Source organism: Garra rufa, chromosome 5 (assembly GCF_049309525.1).
Source record: "Garra rufa chromosome 5, GarRuf1.0, whole genome shotgun sequence".
NCBI classification, from domain to species: Eukaryota; Metazoa; Chordata; class Actinopteri; order Cypriniformes; family Cyprinidae; genus Garra; species Garra rufa.
The window spans coordinates 20,898,250-20,915,593 of record NC_133365.1 but is presented as its reverse complement, the minus strand read 5'-3'; the positions used below and the strand labels follow the sequence as shown (position 1 = coordinate 20,915,593).

The 17,344-nt window shown below is 35.6% G+C and overlaps 2 protein-coding genes across 3 annotated transcripts; both read right to left on the bottom strand.

The window, feature by feature from the left end:
* Positions 1-430: 430 nt before the first annotated feature.
* On the bottom strand, positions 431-6,064 carry lcn15 (lipocalin 15). Of its 2 annotated transcripts, none has more exons than XM_073841145.1 (7): positions 5,852-6,064; positions 3,881-4,020; positions 3,656-3,732; positions 3,084-3,194; positions 2,900-3,001; positions 2,265-2,289; positions 431-836 (listed from the first exon to the last, which is right to left on the bottom strand). In XM_073841145.1, the coding sequence occupies exons 1-7, from the start codon at positions 5,951-5,953 to the stop codon at positions 692-694; spliced, it is 702 nt and encodes a 233-aa protein (XP_073697246.1). In that variant the 5' UTR covers positions 5,954-6,064; the 3' UTR covers positions 431-691. The 2 variants fall into 2 exon arrangements, with proteins under 2 accessions (XP_073697246.1, XP_073697247.1); XM_073841146.1 differs by having other exon boundaries at positions 694-993; positions 5,852-6,062.
* Positions 6,065-7,289: 1,225 nt separating this feature from the next.
* Positions 7,290-15,929, bottom strand: slc2a8 (solute carrier family 2 member 8). The gene is made up of 10 exons (XM_073841143.1): positions 15,676-15,929; positions 15,124-15,286; positions 14,709-14,915; positions 13,851-13,950; positions 12,592-12,803; positions 11,736-11,885; positions 11,540-11,648; positions 11,272-11,445; positions 8,514-8,659; positions 7,290-8,425 (listed from the first exon to the last, which is right to left on the bottom strand). The coding sequence occupies exons 1-10, from the start codon at positions 15,759-15,761 to the stop codon at positions 8,279-8,281; spliced, it is 1,494 nt and encodes a 497-aa protein (XP_073697244.1). The 5' UTR covers positions 15,762-15,929; the 3' UTR covers positions 7,290-8,278.
* Between the last annotated feature and the right edge of the window lie 1,415 nt (positions 15,930-17,344).

Here is a 17,344-nt window from a genome sequence, read left to right as displayed (position 1 = left end):
GAGGCATTTGTGTCCAATTCGGTGGCATATGGACCAAAAACTTAAAGTGTTTTTCAAGCATCAAAACAACAAAAAATGAATACAGCTTGCTTTATTTATTTAGTTAGTTGATGATGGAACATTATTGCACCCATATTTTGACATTTTATTTTCACATTAAAGCATTACTGTAGATGTTTCACTGGCATTTAATATGCTTGTTATCTATAAAAACACCGTTTCAACAAAAATATTAAGCAGCAGTGTTTTCAAAATTGATAATAATAGGAAATTATACTTAAGCAAATCAATAAATAAGCATATTAGAATGATTTCTGAAGGATCATGTGACACTGAAGACTGGAGTAATGATGCTGAAAATTCAACTTTGTCATCACAGGAATAAATTACATTTTAAAATATATTAGAATAGAAAAAACAACCTCGAAAATAAGACTATATGTTTTGTTTAATTGCACAAAAACTTTTTATTGTTAATTTTGAAAATACAATAGTTGTAAAATGATCACAAAGATTTGACACAATTGTTCTGTAGACATTAAGCAAGCAACCACAGTAATACATGTACATTATTAGTAGCACTGCCTGTTTGTTTCAGGTGGAACACTAGATTATCAGAGGCAGTATAAGTTCTTCGTCAGGGGTCAACAATATTGCTGGCTGATTATTACAACAGCTCCACCTGCTGGCTTTACGAGCGTAGCACAAACTGCGTTACATTGGCGATGTTATACTGTTGCATTTCTCCAATGATTGTTTGCGTATAAACAAACACTCTTCCCCAAATGTGTAACAAAACAGAATATATGTAACCCAAGGTCTGAATCCACGGCTGGCTGAAAGATGGTGAAAGTATACAGTTAGTTATAAATTTCGAGTGAGTTATCCATTAAAAACATCCTGTCCAATCACACTTTGGAAAGATTCTCAGTGCCAAAGACTGATTGATTAGGAGATTGTGTAGATTTCTCCTCTCTGAATTCTGCTGTATTCCTGCAGGTGAGTGAACAGTTGTGTATACTTTAGATTTGATAGGCTTTAAATGGGTTTTACAACAATGTCACATAGACTCATGTATTTCAGAAATGGAGAGACTGGGGCTAGTTGTCAGAAGGGTTATTATAAAGGATTTCGTCACTTCCGTCACGATTTGGTCATTTTACGCCATACTCGGATGTAAACAACAGCATGGGAAGGACTAAAGTATAAAGAGAAGGACTTAGTAAGAAGGAAATGGAGCAATATTTGGACAAACTAAAGTAAATAGGTGGTAAACATACATGCAAACGATATAAATTAAGATATTAGCCTAATATTTCACCTACCTGACTGGAAATGATAAGAACAAACACGAATGTTGTCAAGATTCTTGCCCTGGAAATCCTGGTTCTGTTTGGTCAACCACAAACACCTTTTGTTCCTCAGACCTTTTTTTGCACTCTTCTCCTTGATTTATTATAACTTTTGTTAGTACTCCAAATGTTTTTCCTGGTCCGAACGATTAGTACAGCCCAAAACATGACAATAATTGACCATTTTCAGCAATTATCAGCAAAATATACAAGTTTTATTATCTATGTATATAATATATCTGCCATATATTATCTATAGAGCGTTTTCATGGCACGTCATCAGTTCATATTGGCAGCACTGAATGTAAACAATGCCACTGAGCTGAAAGAAACTTGCATATTTAGCTGATTATTAATGTTAAAAATGAACACTTATTGTAATTTTATCGGCTGTACTAATCGGCCTGACCGGGAAAAAACTGTCTGAGGAACAAAAGGTGTTTGTGGTTGGCCGAATTGAACCAGGATTTCAGAGCAAGAATTTTGACAACATTTGTGTTTGTTCTTATCATTTATGGTCAGGTAGGTGAAATATTAGGCTAATATTAATACTGCTTGTACATTTTTTTTTTACCTATTAACTTTAGTTTATCAAAATATTGTGCCCTTTCCTGCTTACTAAGTCCTACTCTATATGATTTAGCAGCTTCCACACATTTTTCTATGGTTTAGACAGCATAAATTAGCAGAACAACGTATTCAGTAGTACATTAACCATGCAATCCATGCTGCTGTTTACATCCAAGTATCGCCAGTATGGCCTGCGCATCCGGGTAACTGACCAAATCGTGACATAAGTGCAAACACTCTATATGTTATTTCTTACCTAATAATAGTGTAAAGGTAAAATTATTGCAATACAGACAACTAACCCCAGCCTCGCATATGTATGATGAAGTGGTAAATTCATACCTTGGTTCTGGGATAGGACAGGGATCTAAAAAACATAAAAATTAACAAATGCATGAAAAGTTTGTACATTTATGTATAGTTGTAATGTAAACATGTAAATCAAGTTTTTTTTTTAGCAGAACAGATTTTAAGAAATTTAGCATTACATCACTTGCTCACTAATGGATCTTCTGTAGTGAGTGGGTGCCGTCAGAATGAGTCCAATAGCTGATAAAATATACCAATAATCCAAAAGAAATCCACAGGACTCTAGTCCATCAGTTAACATCTTGTGAAGTTAAAAGCTGCGTGTTCTGGATTCTGACGGCACCCATTTACTGCAGAGGATCCATTACTGAGCAAGTGACGTAATACTAAATTCCTCCAAATCTGTTCCGATGAAAAAACAAACTTAGATGTTCTGAGGGTGAGTAAATTTTCATCAAGTTTTCATTTTTTTGGTGAACTATTCCTTTAAAAGTGATGTGCTTTTTCAGTGTGTGCATGGTGTTTTGTTTATTCAGCAAACTTTAGAGTCCTTTTTTAAGGTCACATAAACATTAAACATTAGCCTTGGTGCAGCTTATTCCTGCTCTTTTGCAGTGTGGCCATCTGACATAAACAGTTTGTATTCATTATATCATATTTGAACTTACCAATATCTGCTGGAGTGACAATGGCCTCCTCAGAAAAGCCCAGAGATAAAGCAAAAGATCTGAATTTCTCTATTATATCTGGCCTTTGTATGGATGACCGTCCTAAGAACAATAATTCTGACAAATTAGTAAGCTTCATTAATAGGTCAAAGACACATGATATCATTTATCAGTATTGACTTACCGTAAAGAGCTACTTGAGTGTATTCTTTATCCATGTTCTTGTATTTAAGGACCAAACTATAATCAGTGTAATTGGTCTCCACTATAGTGATGTCTTTTGTTATCTTGTGCCCTTAAAGTGACAAAAAGACAGATCATTCATTTAAAGTTAAGAGACTAATTTGATCTCTAAAATTTGATCTTTATAAAGAGGCTAAAATCTACACTGAAAATTGGTAATAACAAAATGTTATTTAATATCACTGAATCAAACTGAATGCATGAATGTATACCAAATATTTTTTTTATTTATCAGGTAGAAATAATATTTTAATCTAACCAATTTTTTACATTGTGAATAAATTCAGTTAGATTGTATTCAGTTTAATTTTGCACTATATTATACTCAATATTCGGTGTATCTGTTTTTCATATTGGTCTGATGAAAGAGTGCAATTGACTTAAATATATTTAAATGTTTTTGACACTTGCTGATTTCAGATCGCACATTGCACACATTTCTGAGTATGAATAAAAACATCATGTGATAAGAAACAATCACAAAGATGTTTGAGAGAGGAAATGAGAGCTTACTTTTGCTGAAGTAAGTGAATTCTCCAGGAACATCTGTCTTCTCATATGAATAAACTCTGATGCCACATCCATATGGTCTGATGGTTCAAATATAAACAGATTGTTAGCATAGAGCTTAAATATTTTGGTTAAACACATTTTACCATCACAATATGTTTTCCCTTTGTTATCTGAGATGGTGAGATAATGTTAATATAGAACAATATCCTATCCAAAAGTGTGCACCTTAGGCTCCACATGGTCAGATTCACATTTCCAATGGCATCTGGTACCAGAAGGCCTTTAGAAACTTTCATCTGGCTCTTGAACATTGCAAACAGCCGTGACTCATCTGCAAGTCCAATCCGGTACCATTCACCTGCAAACTGACAGTAAACATAAGCAAAGATGGTTTGTAGTTTACTAAAGGCCCCAAGGGCTATGTACTACCAGGTGTTTGTTTAGCCTAGATAATGTTATTGAAAAAAATACAGCGCTTGAAAAGAAATCTGTAGTCATTTCACAATAAGGTTTCATTTGTTAACATTATTCAACTACACAACTACTTCTAAATTATTTATTAAAAATGTGAATTTTAAGATTTACTAATATACCATTAAAACCAAAAGTTCTATCTATTAATATTATTTTTTAAAGGAATAGTTCACACAAAAATAAAAATTACCCCATTATTTACTCACCCTCAAGCCATCCTAAGTGTACACTCCTAAAAATAAAGGTGCTTCACGATACCATAGAAGAACCTTTTTTGTCTAAATGGTTTCATAAAGAACCTTAAACATCTGAAGAACCTTTCGGTTTCACATAAGGTTCTTTGTGGCAAAAGAAGGTTCTTAAGATTATAAAAAGGTAAGAAAGAAATGGTTCTCCAAAAAACCTTTGACTAAACCTTTGTGGAACCAAAAATGGTTCTTCTATGGCATCACTTAAAGAACCCTTTAAAGCACTTTTATTTTTAAGAGTGTTTTTTTAAGGACTTTCTTATTTCAGATGAATACAAACAGAGTTATATTAAAAAATGTCCCGGCTCTTCTAAGATTTATAATGGCAGTAAATGGCTGTTGAGACTTTGAAGTCCAATAAAGTGTATACCTACATCATAAAAAGTACTCCACACAAGATTAATGAAGGCCTTCTAAAGTGAATCGATGTGTTTGTGGAAAAAAAATCCATATTTTAAATTTTATAAACAGTAATCTCTAGTTTCCGCTAAGTGTTATATGCATGTCCATGAGAGAGTAACGTCCTAGCGGATGACGTAGGCAAACGTGGTGACGAACGTGCAGCAGAGAGTAAAGAAAAATGTCAGAAGATTTCAATAAGGCAAGAGAAGACTGGTTTTCCTTTGCTGTAAACAAAACTTGGTTTTCACGAGACTAGCATACGCTACGCCTACATCCTACGCCATCCACTGGAACACCACTCTGTCATAAACCTGCATACGAAAGTTAGTGTGAGCAAGAGATTATGGTTTTTAAAGTATTCAAAAATAATATTTTTCTTACACAAACACATCAGTTCACTTCAGAAGAACTTTATTAACCCTCCTGAGCCCTGTGGAGCATTTTTATGATGGATGGATGCATTTTTTTGGGCTTCAAAATCTCAACACCCATTCACTGCCATTATAAAGCTTGGAAGAGCAAGGACATCTTTTAATATAACACCGATTGTATTCGTCTGAAAAACGAAAGTCATATAGACCAAGGATGGCTCGAGGGTGAGTAAATAATGTGGTAATTTTTATTTTTGGGTGAACTGTCTCTTTAAATAACATTAACAAGGATTAATAAATACTGAAACGAATGTATTGCTCTTTACATTCACATTAACTGGCACAATGTAGTACTTAAATGTTTATTTTCTTCTTTCTGTAAAAATCATGTTACCAATTAAAGTAAATATGATTTGATATGATTTTTAATGTATTTCAATATACATTTTACAAAAAAGAAAGAAAGAAATGTGAATTCATGAACCATGATCTGTTCTTTAGATGAACTGTTGTGATATGTGACACTGATGTCCGCCTCTTCACTATTTGCTTTTGAATTTGAACTTTTGAACAAATGCTATATAAACATGCAGATTCACTTGAAATTCCTCTGCTATTAAATAAAAGACATGCATTCAATGTTTAAGCTTATACCAAAATCTATAAAAGCGGGACCAAAACCATTGAAAAATCATACTCACTTTCTCCAGATCAAAGTTGGGCTGAGTTTCAATAACATGCTGTGTGTTGAAACCATGTGTCCCCAAAAACATCCAAAGCAAGAGTGCTAATGACAGAGTCATGCTGAAAATTCAGACACCTCTTATGCTGTATGGAAAAGTGAGGAACGCACAACTAATGACATATCAGAGAAGCGGTGGGGAAAACTGCTGGGTTTATATTTGCCAACAGCAAGGGAATGTTTGTGGAGGACAGGAGCCCGGCCCCCTAACACACAATGCATGTGTACCGTCAGTTAACCACAGACCAGCAATATAAAACAGACTTTTAAAACAGCAAGAATTTTCATATACTTGAGAGAATCTGACATGAAAGTACAGAAGATTGACCGAATATATTCCTGAAGGTTCAATACACCGAGGTTCAAGATAATTACAAAACGCATTAGTCAGACATTCCACTGGTGCGTAATTACAGACAAAATCTGACACTTAAAGACACACGTGGCTTTCCACATTATGCTTTTTTAAACAATCTTTGAACAACTGTGCTTTAAATGTTCCTCTACAGACTGTGAGTGGAAGATGACCCTGGACTTTGACTTAAACTGGCCGCACACAAATGTTACGACACCAATCTCTACAAAAAGCACCATTACTCTAGTGTACACTTATGCCTGAGTTAAATTAAACAGAGAAGGTATAATGACTGAATGCTTCTGTAGAGACCTCATACTACAGTGCTGCTCGAAAGTTTGTGAACCCTTTAGAATTTTCTATATTTCTGCATAAATATGACCCAAAACATCATCAGATGAAAGTAGATAAACACCCCTGGCTCTTAAAGCATAATTGCTGGTGCATCAGTATGTTTTTAACCTTCTGTGATAGTTGCATATGAGTCCCTCAGTTGTCCTCAGTGTAGAAAGATGGATCTCAAAATAATACAGTCATTTTTGGAAAGGGTTCAAATACGCAAAAATGCTGAAAAACCAAAGAATTTGTAGTGACCTGAAGGATTTTTCTGAAGAACAGCAGGCAGTTTAACCATTCAGGACAAATAAGGGACTCATGAACAACTATCACTAAACAAAAAACAACACAGTTGTTAACAACACAGTATTAAAAATAAAATGTAAACTTTTGAATGGGGTAATTTTTTTCTAACAATTTTTTTTCTCTTGTGGACTATACATAGAAGTCTTTAATGTGAAATATCTTATTCAGGTCAGTACTAAATAAAAAATAACATGCATTTTGTATGATCCCTTTTATTTTGGTAAAATAATTAACATTTTGCAGATTCTGTATGTAAACTTTTGACCTCAGCTATATCATTTATGACCATTGTCTATTATGGCACTAAGTCATTTATTACAAAAAAATAAGTCACTTGACAAATATATAGAATGTAGGATTGTTCGTTGTATCTGTATTCATCAGCATTTTAGAAATACAATTTTACTAATTTCTTTTTATTAAAAAAATCGTATTTGGCACATAATTCATCAACCTTGTTATTTTTACAGACAAATGCGTTATACTTTACTGACTCAATACCACAGTTCAGAACAACATATGACTTCACTTTTGAGACTTCAGTTTAATTTTGCTCACTTTTTGAAATAAGCAAACAATAAAGAGTTCTTCATGCATCTTAAATGAATTAGCATTAATATTGTATTTGGTTAAACTTCTTTGTTAAACACAAAAAAGTGAGCATGAGCAAAAAAGTTATGGCAGGTGAGGTCATAAAGAAAAATGTATGCAGTCACTAGTGCAATTCATTAAACAGCTTATTTTACATTTTTAACAATATATCAACAGAATATAAGTTTCATTTGAAATTTACATCTCCTATCTACCTTATTTTTCTCGTAAGAGCGGACACGGCCATTTGTAAATTGTATGGGTCTGGCTTCTGGTCTTATCCGCTCCAGCTAATTTTGCTGCTTGATATTGCAAATTGGTGTGTCTTACTATATTTTTTAATGTATTATCTTAATTATAAACACTGGTTTGTAGTGCAAACAGTTTTGCCGCTTACTGCACTTATAGCAGCTAATAACCACAAGTTGTGCCCACAGGCCGAAGAATAATAATCTTTTTGAGAAACTTCCAAGTAATGAAGCTTATATAAACTCTGCATGTGTCAAAAGAATAGGTGTGGATGCACATTATACTTGCACCTTTATAAAAAAAAAAAAAAAAAAAAAATCTTTCATATGACCGGAAAACAAGTCTCTTTAGTATCAACAGTAACAGTATGAAAACAACAGTCTTGCCTGTAAAACAAATTCTTGCCTGAATGTTACATTAGCCATTACTCATGCTAATTCAGTAACAATTCACAAAGTATCAAACACACATTTGATCTGTAAACTTGTACATTATTTTAAAACAATGCTTGTTCAAAATTCTGGTATTGGCAACAAGGTAAAAACTTGTCTAGCGCTGATGAGTCCCTTTAAAACGAGCTTGAATCTCCTCCAGAGTTTTGCCTTTGGTCTCAGGGACAAAAATAGCAGTGAAGATGACATTGAGAGCACACAGTCCTGAGAACATCCAGAATGTCCCTGCACTGGTTATGGCATCCTAAAAAGACAAATTATTGATCCTTTATTAGACCTTTTTGTTAAACAAGTATGTTTCTGGGGAAAATATATGACTCAGCTCAACTCACCATGAGGTTCTGGAAGGTCTTGGTGACAATAAAGGCACAGGTCCAGTTGGTAAGCACACACAGAGCACTGCCTAATCCCCTCACTCGTGTGGGAAAGATCTCAGACATCACCAGCCAAGGAGTAGGACCCCAACCAATAGCAAAACCTGATTAACACATTTACAACAGTGTTGTTTTTGTCAACGATGACGAAATCATTTCGTTGACGCCACTTTTTTTCATGACGATAACGAGACGATGACGAGATAAAAATGGCTCGTTGATGACTAAAACATGACGAGACGTGTGTGAGTTTTTGTTGACGAGACGAGAACAGACGAGAATGTTAGTGGGTGGTCCGTCAGACGTTTAAAATGCATGACATTTCTGCTTATTGTGCATGCCAATCAAAACCTAAAACGTATCTGCCGCTATGGCAAGCCGTTTTAGCATTAAATATTCTTTGCCATACTAGTATGGCAAGCCGTTTTAGCATTCCATCCTTGTTTGTCTTTTATGTTTTAAAACATTACTTCATTATTGTAATTATTGGTGAAAATAGTCGATCCGGAAGCTCACATTGTGTTGAACTATAGATCTGCTATTTTCAGAACTTACAAGTGACACTACCCAACAGCAAAATACTTACTGACCTACATTAATTTGTTAAAAGACTACTTTTTCCTACCCTGGAAATCCAGAGGTCTCGCGAGAGCACAATTTGAATTGTCTCTGCAAGACACTCTGGCATCGAGCAATGATGCAGGTTACTGCAATACGTAAGCAATTGTGGGAACCAATCAAATCGGTGTATCTGATGTAGGCGGGACAGGGGCGAGCTAAGCTGATGATGACAGCACTGCGATGTCCGAATCATATAGTAAATTTTGAAAGATCGGTGTCGCTACAGAATCAGATGAACAACAAGTTGTTTGAAACGGCTTTGGCCGCTACAATGAACGAGTTAGACTTGGCTTTCCATATAAAAGAGGAACAGAAAACCGAAAACTCGAATCGTTCCTTTGCAAGAAGGACGTTTTTGCTGTTTTGCCGACTAGATACGGCAAGAGTTTAATCTATCAGTTCACGAGTTCACGCTTATAACGAGTTCACATATAATTAGCCGGAGAATAGTAGTGCATGTTTGGCGTGCTGTCCGGTGAAGGGCTCCGAGCTCGGGAGTGGCCCGAACCCAGAGTACGCTACCCCCCAATAGGAGTAGCGAGAACTCGGAGTGATGAGATGGGGTGGTGGAGGTTTACTGATAAACCATCGAGTGAATTGAGGTGAGTCAGCTGTATTTAAACCTATGGCGCTGATTGACTTGTGATGTTTACGCTAAGCATCTGACGTGCTTCTCCAGAACTTTGTTAATGAAACATCATTTAGCTCTGCTGGTAGCTAAGCGTGTATTGTTGTGATTGGTCGTGGCGTTATCCAATTGCGTGCAGTTAGAGTTTCAAATGCATGCTTGTTGCCGCCCCTCGAGTTAGGCAGTTTTCATTGCTCGATCCCAGACCCTTAATCTTAATAGATTAGGGTCTGGATTTTTCCAGGCTAACTTTTTCCCCTTTTTTGACTTTTCGTCGACTAAAATTGGACTAAAACTATCACATATAGAAGTGACTAAAATTTGACTAAAACTAATAAGCATTTTAGTCCAAAAGACTAAGACTAAATCTAAGATGGTTGTCAAAAACAACACTGATTTACAATTGTCAGTTAATTCACTAATCATTTTATGCACATTTCAATTATGACAACTCTTTGAATAGCTATTTAAAAACACAATGTCACCTTCCAGTTCAGGGGTCTGAATACTTTTGCAAACACGGTAAATACAGTGGTGGTCAAAATTATTAGAACACTAGTATATTCACCAGCTAAAAATGGTTTAAAGTCAGTTCTTTCTATCTTTTGCTGTAGTGTGTCTGTAGGAAATATCAGTTTACATTTCCAAACATTCATTTTGACATTAATTGTGATAATCCAGTAAAAAAAAAAAAAGTTTGCACAAGGAGTCTGACAACAACCAGTGCTCCACACAGAGATCTGATTTCATCTTCATCTTCTGTCTGGAATGACATGAAGAAACAGAACAAACTGAGACAGACTAAATCCAGAAGAACTGTGGCAACGTCTCCAAGATGCTTCAAGAAACCTCCCTGAAAAATGATGTGAAGGTGCACCTAGGGCAAAAGCTGCTTTAAACGCAAAGGAAGGTCACACCAAATGTTGATTTAATTTAGTAATAGAAATTAATTGATAAAGAAAATCTATTATGACATTATTTTTGACAGCATCCTCATTGTACAGTTTTTTTGTACACAAGTGCCTAAAACTTTTAACAGTACTGTAGCTTTGCATGTAAGTTTCTTGAAGCATCTTGGAGACGTTGCCACAGTGCTTCTGGATTTGGTCTGTCTCAGTTTGTTCTGTTTCTTCATGTCATTCCAGAGAGATGAGGAGATCGGATCTCTGTGTGGGGCACTGGCTGTTGTCAGACTCCTTGTTCAAGCAAAAATTTCACTGGATTTTTACAGTTAATGGCAAAATGAATGTTTGTAAATGTAAACTGATATTTCCTACGGTCACACTACAGCAAAATATAGAAATAAACCACTTGAAATCATTTTTTAGCTGGTGAAAATACCAGTGTTCTAATAATTTTGGCCAACACTATAAATGTGACTTGACCGCATACAGCAGCAAATCTTAATACAGTTGGTAAATAATTCTTGTTCTATTGGAAGAATCAGTGAAATACATTTCTTCTAACCTGCAATGAATAGCCCCATGCTTCCCACAGCCAGCCAGGCCAAGTCTGTAGGAGGCTGCTCTGCCAGAGAACCCTGGGCGTCTGTTAGTACACTTGTCAGTGTGCCGTTACTGTGCTTCACAGTCAACTTGAAATACACTCCAAAGACTGCTTCACTAACACACATGATGACACCTTGTTGAGGACACAGAATTGAGGATAATTCATTTTTAATCTTTTTAATCCAAAAACAGTGGCGCAAATATAAATTTATTAATGAGGTTTCTACCAGACAAGATGAGGAGAACTTTCCTCCCTGCCTTGTCCATGATAGCGGCAGCAATTGCAGTAAAGAGCACCTGTGTGGCTGCAACAATAACAGTGGCCACGTCGCTACTCTGTGGCAGAAAAAAAAAAAAGAGCATTACAATGTGCATTTAGCATAAATAAAGATCTTCATGAATGAACTTAATCAAAAAACTCACTTTGAAATGGGCCTGCTCGAAGATTGTCTCTGCATAAAACATAATGGCATTAATGCCGGTAAACTGCTGCAGGAGCATCATCATAATGCCTATGCCTAAAGGCTTATAGACACCAGGGTCCTTCAGATCTGCCAAACTGAAGCTTTGCACCTGGAATCAAATGCAAACCTTAATGGCTACTATAAACTATTACATTTTAAATAAGCTCCAGTAAAGCGAGGTAAACTTAAAGTCAACAAAATTAAACATTAATTCTGGTTGGCAACACTCACATTAAAGATGTTCATGTCTTTCTTTCTTCAATCGAAAACAAATTGAGGTTTTTGAGGAAAACAGTCCAGGATTTTTCTCCATATAGTGGACTTCAATGGTGGCCAACGGGCTGAAAGTCCAAACTGCAGTTTCAAAGCAGCTGTATAAAAAGTATAAAATAATATAAAAATATATTTTTTTTATAATATAAATATTGATATACTTTTTAACCATTTTGCACTAGCTTTTGTGAGTTAAAAAGTATATACATTTTTTTATTTTTTTGGAAAATGACTGATTGTTTCACTCTGGGATCGTGTAGAGCCCTTTGAAGCTCCATTGAAACTGCAATTTGGACCTTTAACCCCATTGGCCACCATTGAAGTCCACTATATGGAGAAAAATCTTGGAATGTTTTCCTCAAAAACCTTAATTTCTTTGTGATTGAAGACAGAAAGACATGAACATATTGGATGACATGGGTTAAATGTTGGAATTAGAAATTTCACATTGACTTTAACCTTGAAATGCAGTTCAACATATAAAATTAAAATTGAGACCTTTGAACTTTGAGATGTGAAATGAGAAATGTGTGATGTCTAACTTCATTTTTGTAGGAGTCTTCTATTCTAGCACACTCCCACTCTGCCGGGGCATCAGGACCCCTGAGGAAGCGCAGAGCCTCCTCTGCCTCTCTCCTTTTCCCATGGCAGAGCAGATATCGCGGTGTCTCCGGCATAAAGCACATAAACACCAGCATTAGCGTAGGAGGGATAGAGGATGCGATTGCCAACCATCGCCAGTCCAGAAACAAACCTTGAAAAAAAATTGCATTACTTAAAGCAATAGTTTGTCCCTAAATGACAATTCTGTTATTATTTACTCACTCTTATGTCATTGTGTAAATCTTACTAGAAATTACAGGAGGTGCTTTTAAGATACACTACTACCGATCACACAGAATGGGTAAGGTTTTCATACTCTTCATGTAAACCCAACTCCGATAAAGTCATGTACAATGCAGGCTCTGTGTATGTTTAAGAGGGAGATTCCTGAGCTAACTTGACCCATCCATTAGCGCATTACTGAAAGGCATAAGAGTCTTTCACAAGGATTCTGGTCAGCACAAATTAGGATGGCATTCACACACATCTGAGCTGATTTCAAAGAGCAAATAAAGTATTGGAGTGCAGGGGTGCATTGGAAAAGAGACACTATACACTACCAGTCAAAAGTTTTTGAAAAGTAAGATTTTTAATGTTTTTTAAAGAAGTCTCTACTGCTCAGCAAGCCTGCATTTATTTGATCCAAAATCAATCATCTATTTAAATAGTTTTACTATTTTAAAAAACTGTAATGTTTTTGAATATATTTTAAAATGCAATGTATTCTTGTGATTTCAAAGCTGAATTTTTAGCATCATTACTCAAGTCACATGATCCTTAGGAATTTATTCTAATATTTTTATTTGCTGCTCAAAAACATTTTGTATTATTATTTAAAACAGCCGAGTATAATTTTTTCAGGCGTTTTCGATAAATAGAAAGTTCAAAAGAACAGCATATATCTGAAATAGAAATCTTTTGTAACATTATAAATGTCTTCATCATCACTTTTGATCAAATAAATGTAGGCTTGGTGAGCAGAAGAGAACATAAAAACATTAAAAAAAACAACTTACTGTTCAAAAACTTTTGACTGGTAGTGTATGTGTAAGATCTCACTGTAATTAAAGAAGGTTGAACTGTATTCTCTAATTAAACATTAACAATCTCATACAGCTAAGGCACTAAAAAGGCACTCAAGTGTCATAACTTGTCACAAGTCATAGTTAAGTCACAAGTTTAAAATGAGGGCTAATACCTGTTACATAGGCTCCCATAATGCCTGTCACAACCATAAGTTGCACGCACGATCCCATAGTTCCCCTAACACGCTCATGAGCCGTTTCAGAGATGTAAAGCTGCAGAAATGGAGAGGGAAAAAAAGTCAAAAGAATAATGTTGTACTGACTAAAAAAAAAATTTAAAAATTAAAATTTGGTTAAAAACATGGCTCACATAATTTAAATTATGTCCGGTCTTAGTACACGATATAACTACAGAAGAGTCAAGTTTTAAATACAACAAATATCGAAACTCGTTGGTCATTTTTGAACGTGATGCTATTGGTCTAATAGGATTCAATGATCTATGCTAAGCTATGCTAAAAGTGATATCGCCAGAACAGGAGAACGGCTGAATCGATTTCAAAACGGTAAAACTCAACTTATTAACTCGGGGGGAGTTGGAGAATGAGCCTATTTCCAAAAAGTGGAGTGTTCCTTTAATACAAAAATACCAACGATTATATTGTGCAAAGTGTCAATAGACTTTTTTAGTGGTCTTGTTTCTGAGAGCATTTTTCTCTTTGTTGAAAGTTTCTAGCAATCTAACAAAACTAGATTTGAAGCTAATTTTTTTTAAAGTCTGTGTAATTAACGACTTTAATGAGACAAAGAACTACTGCAAATGACAATCAAATCATTTTTTTAAAGGCATTCATTCTATACATAGAAACAATATATTATAACGCAGAATGATGGTTTCAACAAATGCATATACCACTGATTAACAGCCTCACTTCTTAGAGTAGGTCTGTCTGTGAAGGTTTAGAATTTACTTTGATATTTTGGATCCTGTTGAGAAAATGAATGGGATTTTTATTTCCGGTAATACTTACTGGTACAACAAGAGAAGTCACTCCACTGGCCAGACCAGTGAGCACTCTGCCCACATATAACATCCAGTGGTTCTGAGCAGCGATAATGATGGTAAACCCACTGATGAATGGTAGCGCGCAGAACATAAGGCTCAACTTTCGTCCAATCTTCTCGACAATCCATCCTCCAAGAAGACCCCCAAGAGCTGCACCAATGGTCACTATGGACTGTAAGACAAAAAAATCATGTAACATCTAAACTTTGACATCTGTATTTTTGATTTTGTTTTTTATACACCGACAACTAAATTTGGATTTCAGAAACTATAAAGGCATTGTAAATTCTTGGGAACTGAAAATGGCACGTGTTTCCTATTAATTCCTGCATTGTACAGTGCAGTTGATTCGAAAAAAATGACTCAAAGCATTTACATACCCCAAACCAGGAAGCTTCCTCCGTGTTGAGCTGCAGTCTTTGGTCTTGGATTTTGAGGAGTTCAGGTATGGCAGGAGAGCTGTATCCCAGGACAAACCCAAAACTCAGGGGTCCCAGAACTGCTGCGAATGTGGCCATGAACAGCTTCCCATTCTTAACTTTACTGTTGAGCAAAATTAGTCATGGAGAAAATTAGTAATGGACACATTTCCCATTCTTGCTGAACAGGTTTTATATGAGTGCAGGAACCCTGAAAGCAAAGTCATTGAAACAGACTCGGTTATGACAAAATGTAAACATTAGTTTAAACAAATCACAGCGTAAATATTCTCACTGCCAATTGTATGTCAACACACAACTAACAAAAAAGCAGTAGTACCATAGTTTTTTGTGGATATACACCATGGTGTTCTTTGAATCACCTTGGAGTATCATGTAAACACAAAATAATACATAAAAATGGTAAGTAACGTTACCATAGTATTACTTTCTGATTCCAGCACCGTAACCATAAAGGGGAAAACTCCTAAGTGACCATAAAGTCACACTTACTCCAGATATGAGTCCTGCTCTGATCTGTCCTCATCTGTTTGCTCATCGTTGACCAGCAGTGGTCTACTCTCTTCGTAATCATCCATCGTGTCTCGCAAACGATGATCAAGCAAACTTTCCTCTTATGTCATACATTACAAATGACAAAACATACACAAGTTTAGCAAGCGATGTATCAAAGGCTTTGTTTCTCAGCATCACGAGGAAAACGCGTTATATATTCACTAAACCGGTCCTGTCACCTGACAATAATAAACTTGCTGACCATAGACGCTTGATTTCAAAATAAAAGTCTGTTCCGTTTTCCTTTGATTTTTCCTAGCTGCATACACCAATGCACACAAATATGTATTGCCTAAACTCTGTACATTTTATCTAACGTTTTATTTTTAAAAACATTTTTATAAATTTGTCACTTTACAATAAATAGCATTTTAATAGATGTTTAGAAAAAGTATTCTACAGGCAGTCGTTTCTCTTCCTTTTCCATTCAGCTGTTCCCATAGTTACTAAATGTTTTCAAAAGTGCTTTTAGTGTCAAGGACTGCACTGTTCGTCAGTTTGTTTTGATTGTGTGAAACAAACGTGAGGATTCTGGAGGATTTTTGTTTGTTAAAAACGTTTAATTATACATTACTGTTGTCAGTATGAATCCACCTACTGGCTGTGCCGAGGTCTGTATTCTTAATGTGTGTGTAACCTTTTCTTTTTTGCTGTGTGTGTGAGAGAAAGAGTCACAGAGATAGAGAGATTAAATAGTTCTTACATACTCATACATGACTTGAAAATGTTGATGTGTTTGTTCTCAGAAGAAAGAATCAGTCATGTCTGAGCAAGCACTGCGGTCAAGCCAGTGTTGCCAGATTGGAAATGTCCAAGTATCGTACCAGAAGCTCAAAATTATCGTATTTGGGAGAAAATTATCGTATTTGAGTCAAACGTTCAAAATAAAGATATTTATCTAGATGTAACAGCTATTTATCCTTTTCAGCACTCATTTTCTATACCTTATTGCAATGCTAAACTAATTATTTTACCCGAGTCAAACGTTCAAAATACAGCTATTAATCTAGATGTTACAGCTATTTATCCTTTTCAGCACTCATTTTCTATACTTTATTGTTAAACTAACAACCTCAGTTTTGAAACAACTGACCTAAGTGCGACAGGAAGGTTAACTTGTGCTCGTGAGAGAGAGCCATTCTCCACGATGATATTGGTTGAGAAGACGTAAGATTGGATGAAAGACATGCGTTTTACGTTCACGTTCACGTCTCCTCACAATCATGAAGGTAGACGTAGGATCCACACAGCTAGATCTTTGAGAATAGAAGCTCTATAATTACAACGACCATGGTGTCACAAAATTCTGAAATTATCGTACATTGTGGTATTATTGATCGTACATCGTACAGAGGTCGAAATTATGGTACAAATACGATAATTATCGTACGTCTGGCAACACTGGAGCAAGCAGAACTAGGAAATATTTCAGATGTACTCTATGTAAAAAAACAGCTAAAACCAGCCTAAACTGGTTGGCTGGTCTTAGCTGGTTTAAACTGGAAGTAGCTAGTTTTAGCTGGTCAGGCTGGAGGGTAAGTTAGCTGAAACCAGCTACTTCCAGTTTAAACTAGGCAAAACCCCTCTAAAACCAGCCTGCTGACCA

What these genes read in the sequence shown, in the direction of transcription:
- lcn15 (XM_073841145.1), bottom strand. Translation starts at nt 5,953, where the DNA reads ATGACTCTGTCATTAGCACTCTTGCTTTGGATGTTTTTGGGGACACAT. An exon ending in CTGACCATGTGGAGCCTAAG is followed by an intron (nt 3,733 to 3,880) that starts GTGCACACTTTT and finishes TTGAACCATCAG; the next exon opens with ACCATATGGATGTGGCATCA. An exon ending in TGTCACTCCAGCAGATATTG is followed by an intron (nt 2,290 to 2,899) that starts GTAAGTTCAAAT and finishes TATGTTTTTTAG; the next exon opens with ATCCCTGTCCTATCCCAGAA.
- slc2a8 (XM_073841143.1), bottom strand. Translation starts at nt 15,761, where the DNA reads ATGGATGATTACGAAGAGAGTAGACCACTGCTGGTCAACGATGAGCAA. An exon ending in AGGAAGCTTCCTGGTTTGGG is followed by an intron (nt 14,916 to 15,123) that starts GTATGTAAATGC and finishes TTTGTCTTACAG; the next exon opens with TCCATAGTGACCATTGGTGC. An exon ending in AGACCTTCCAGAACCTCATG is followed by an intron (nt 8,426 to 8,513) that starts GTGAGTTGAGCT and finishes TTGTCTTTTTAG; the next exon opens with GATGCCATAACCAGTGCAGG.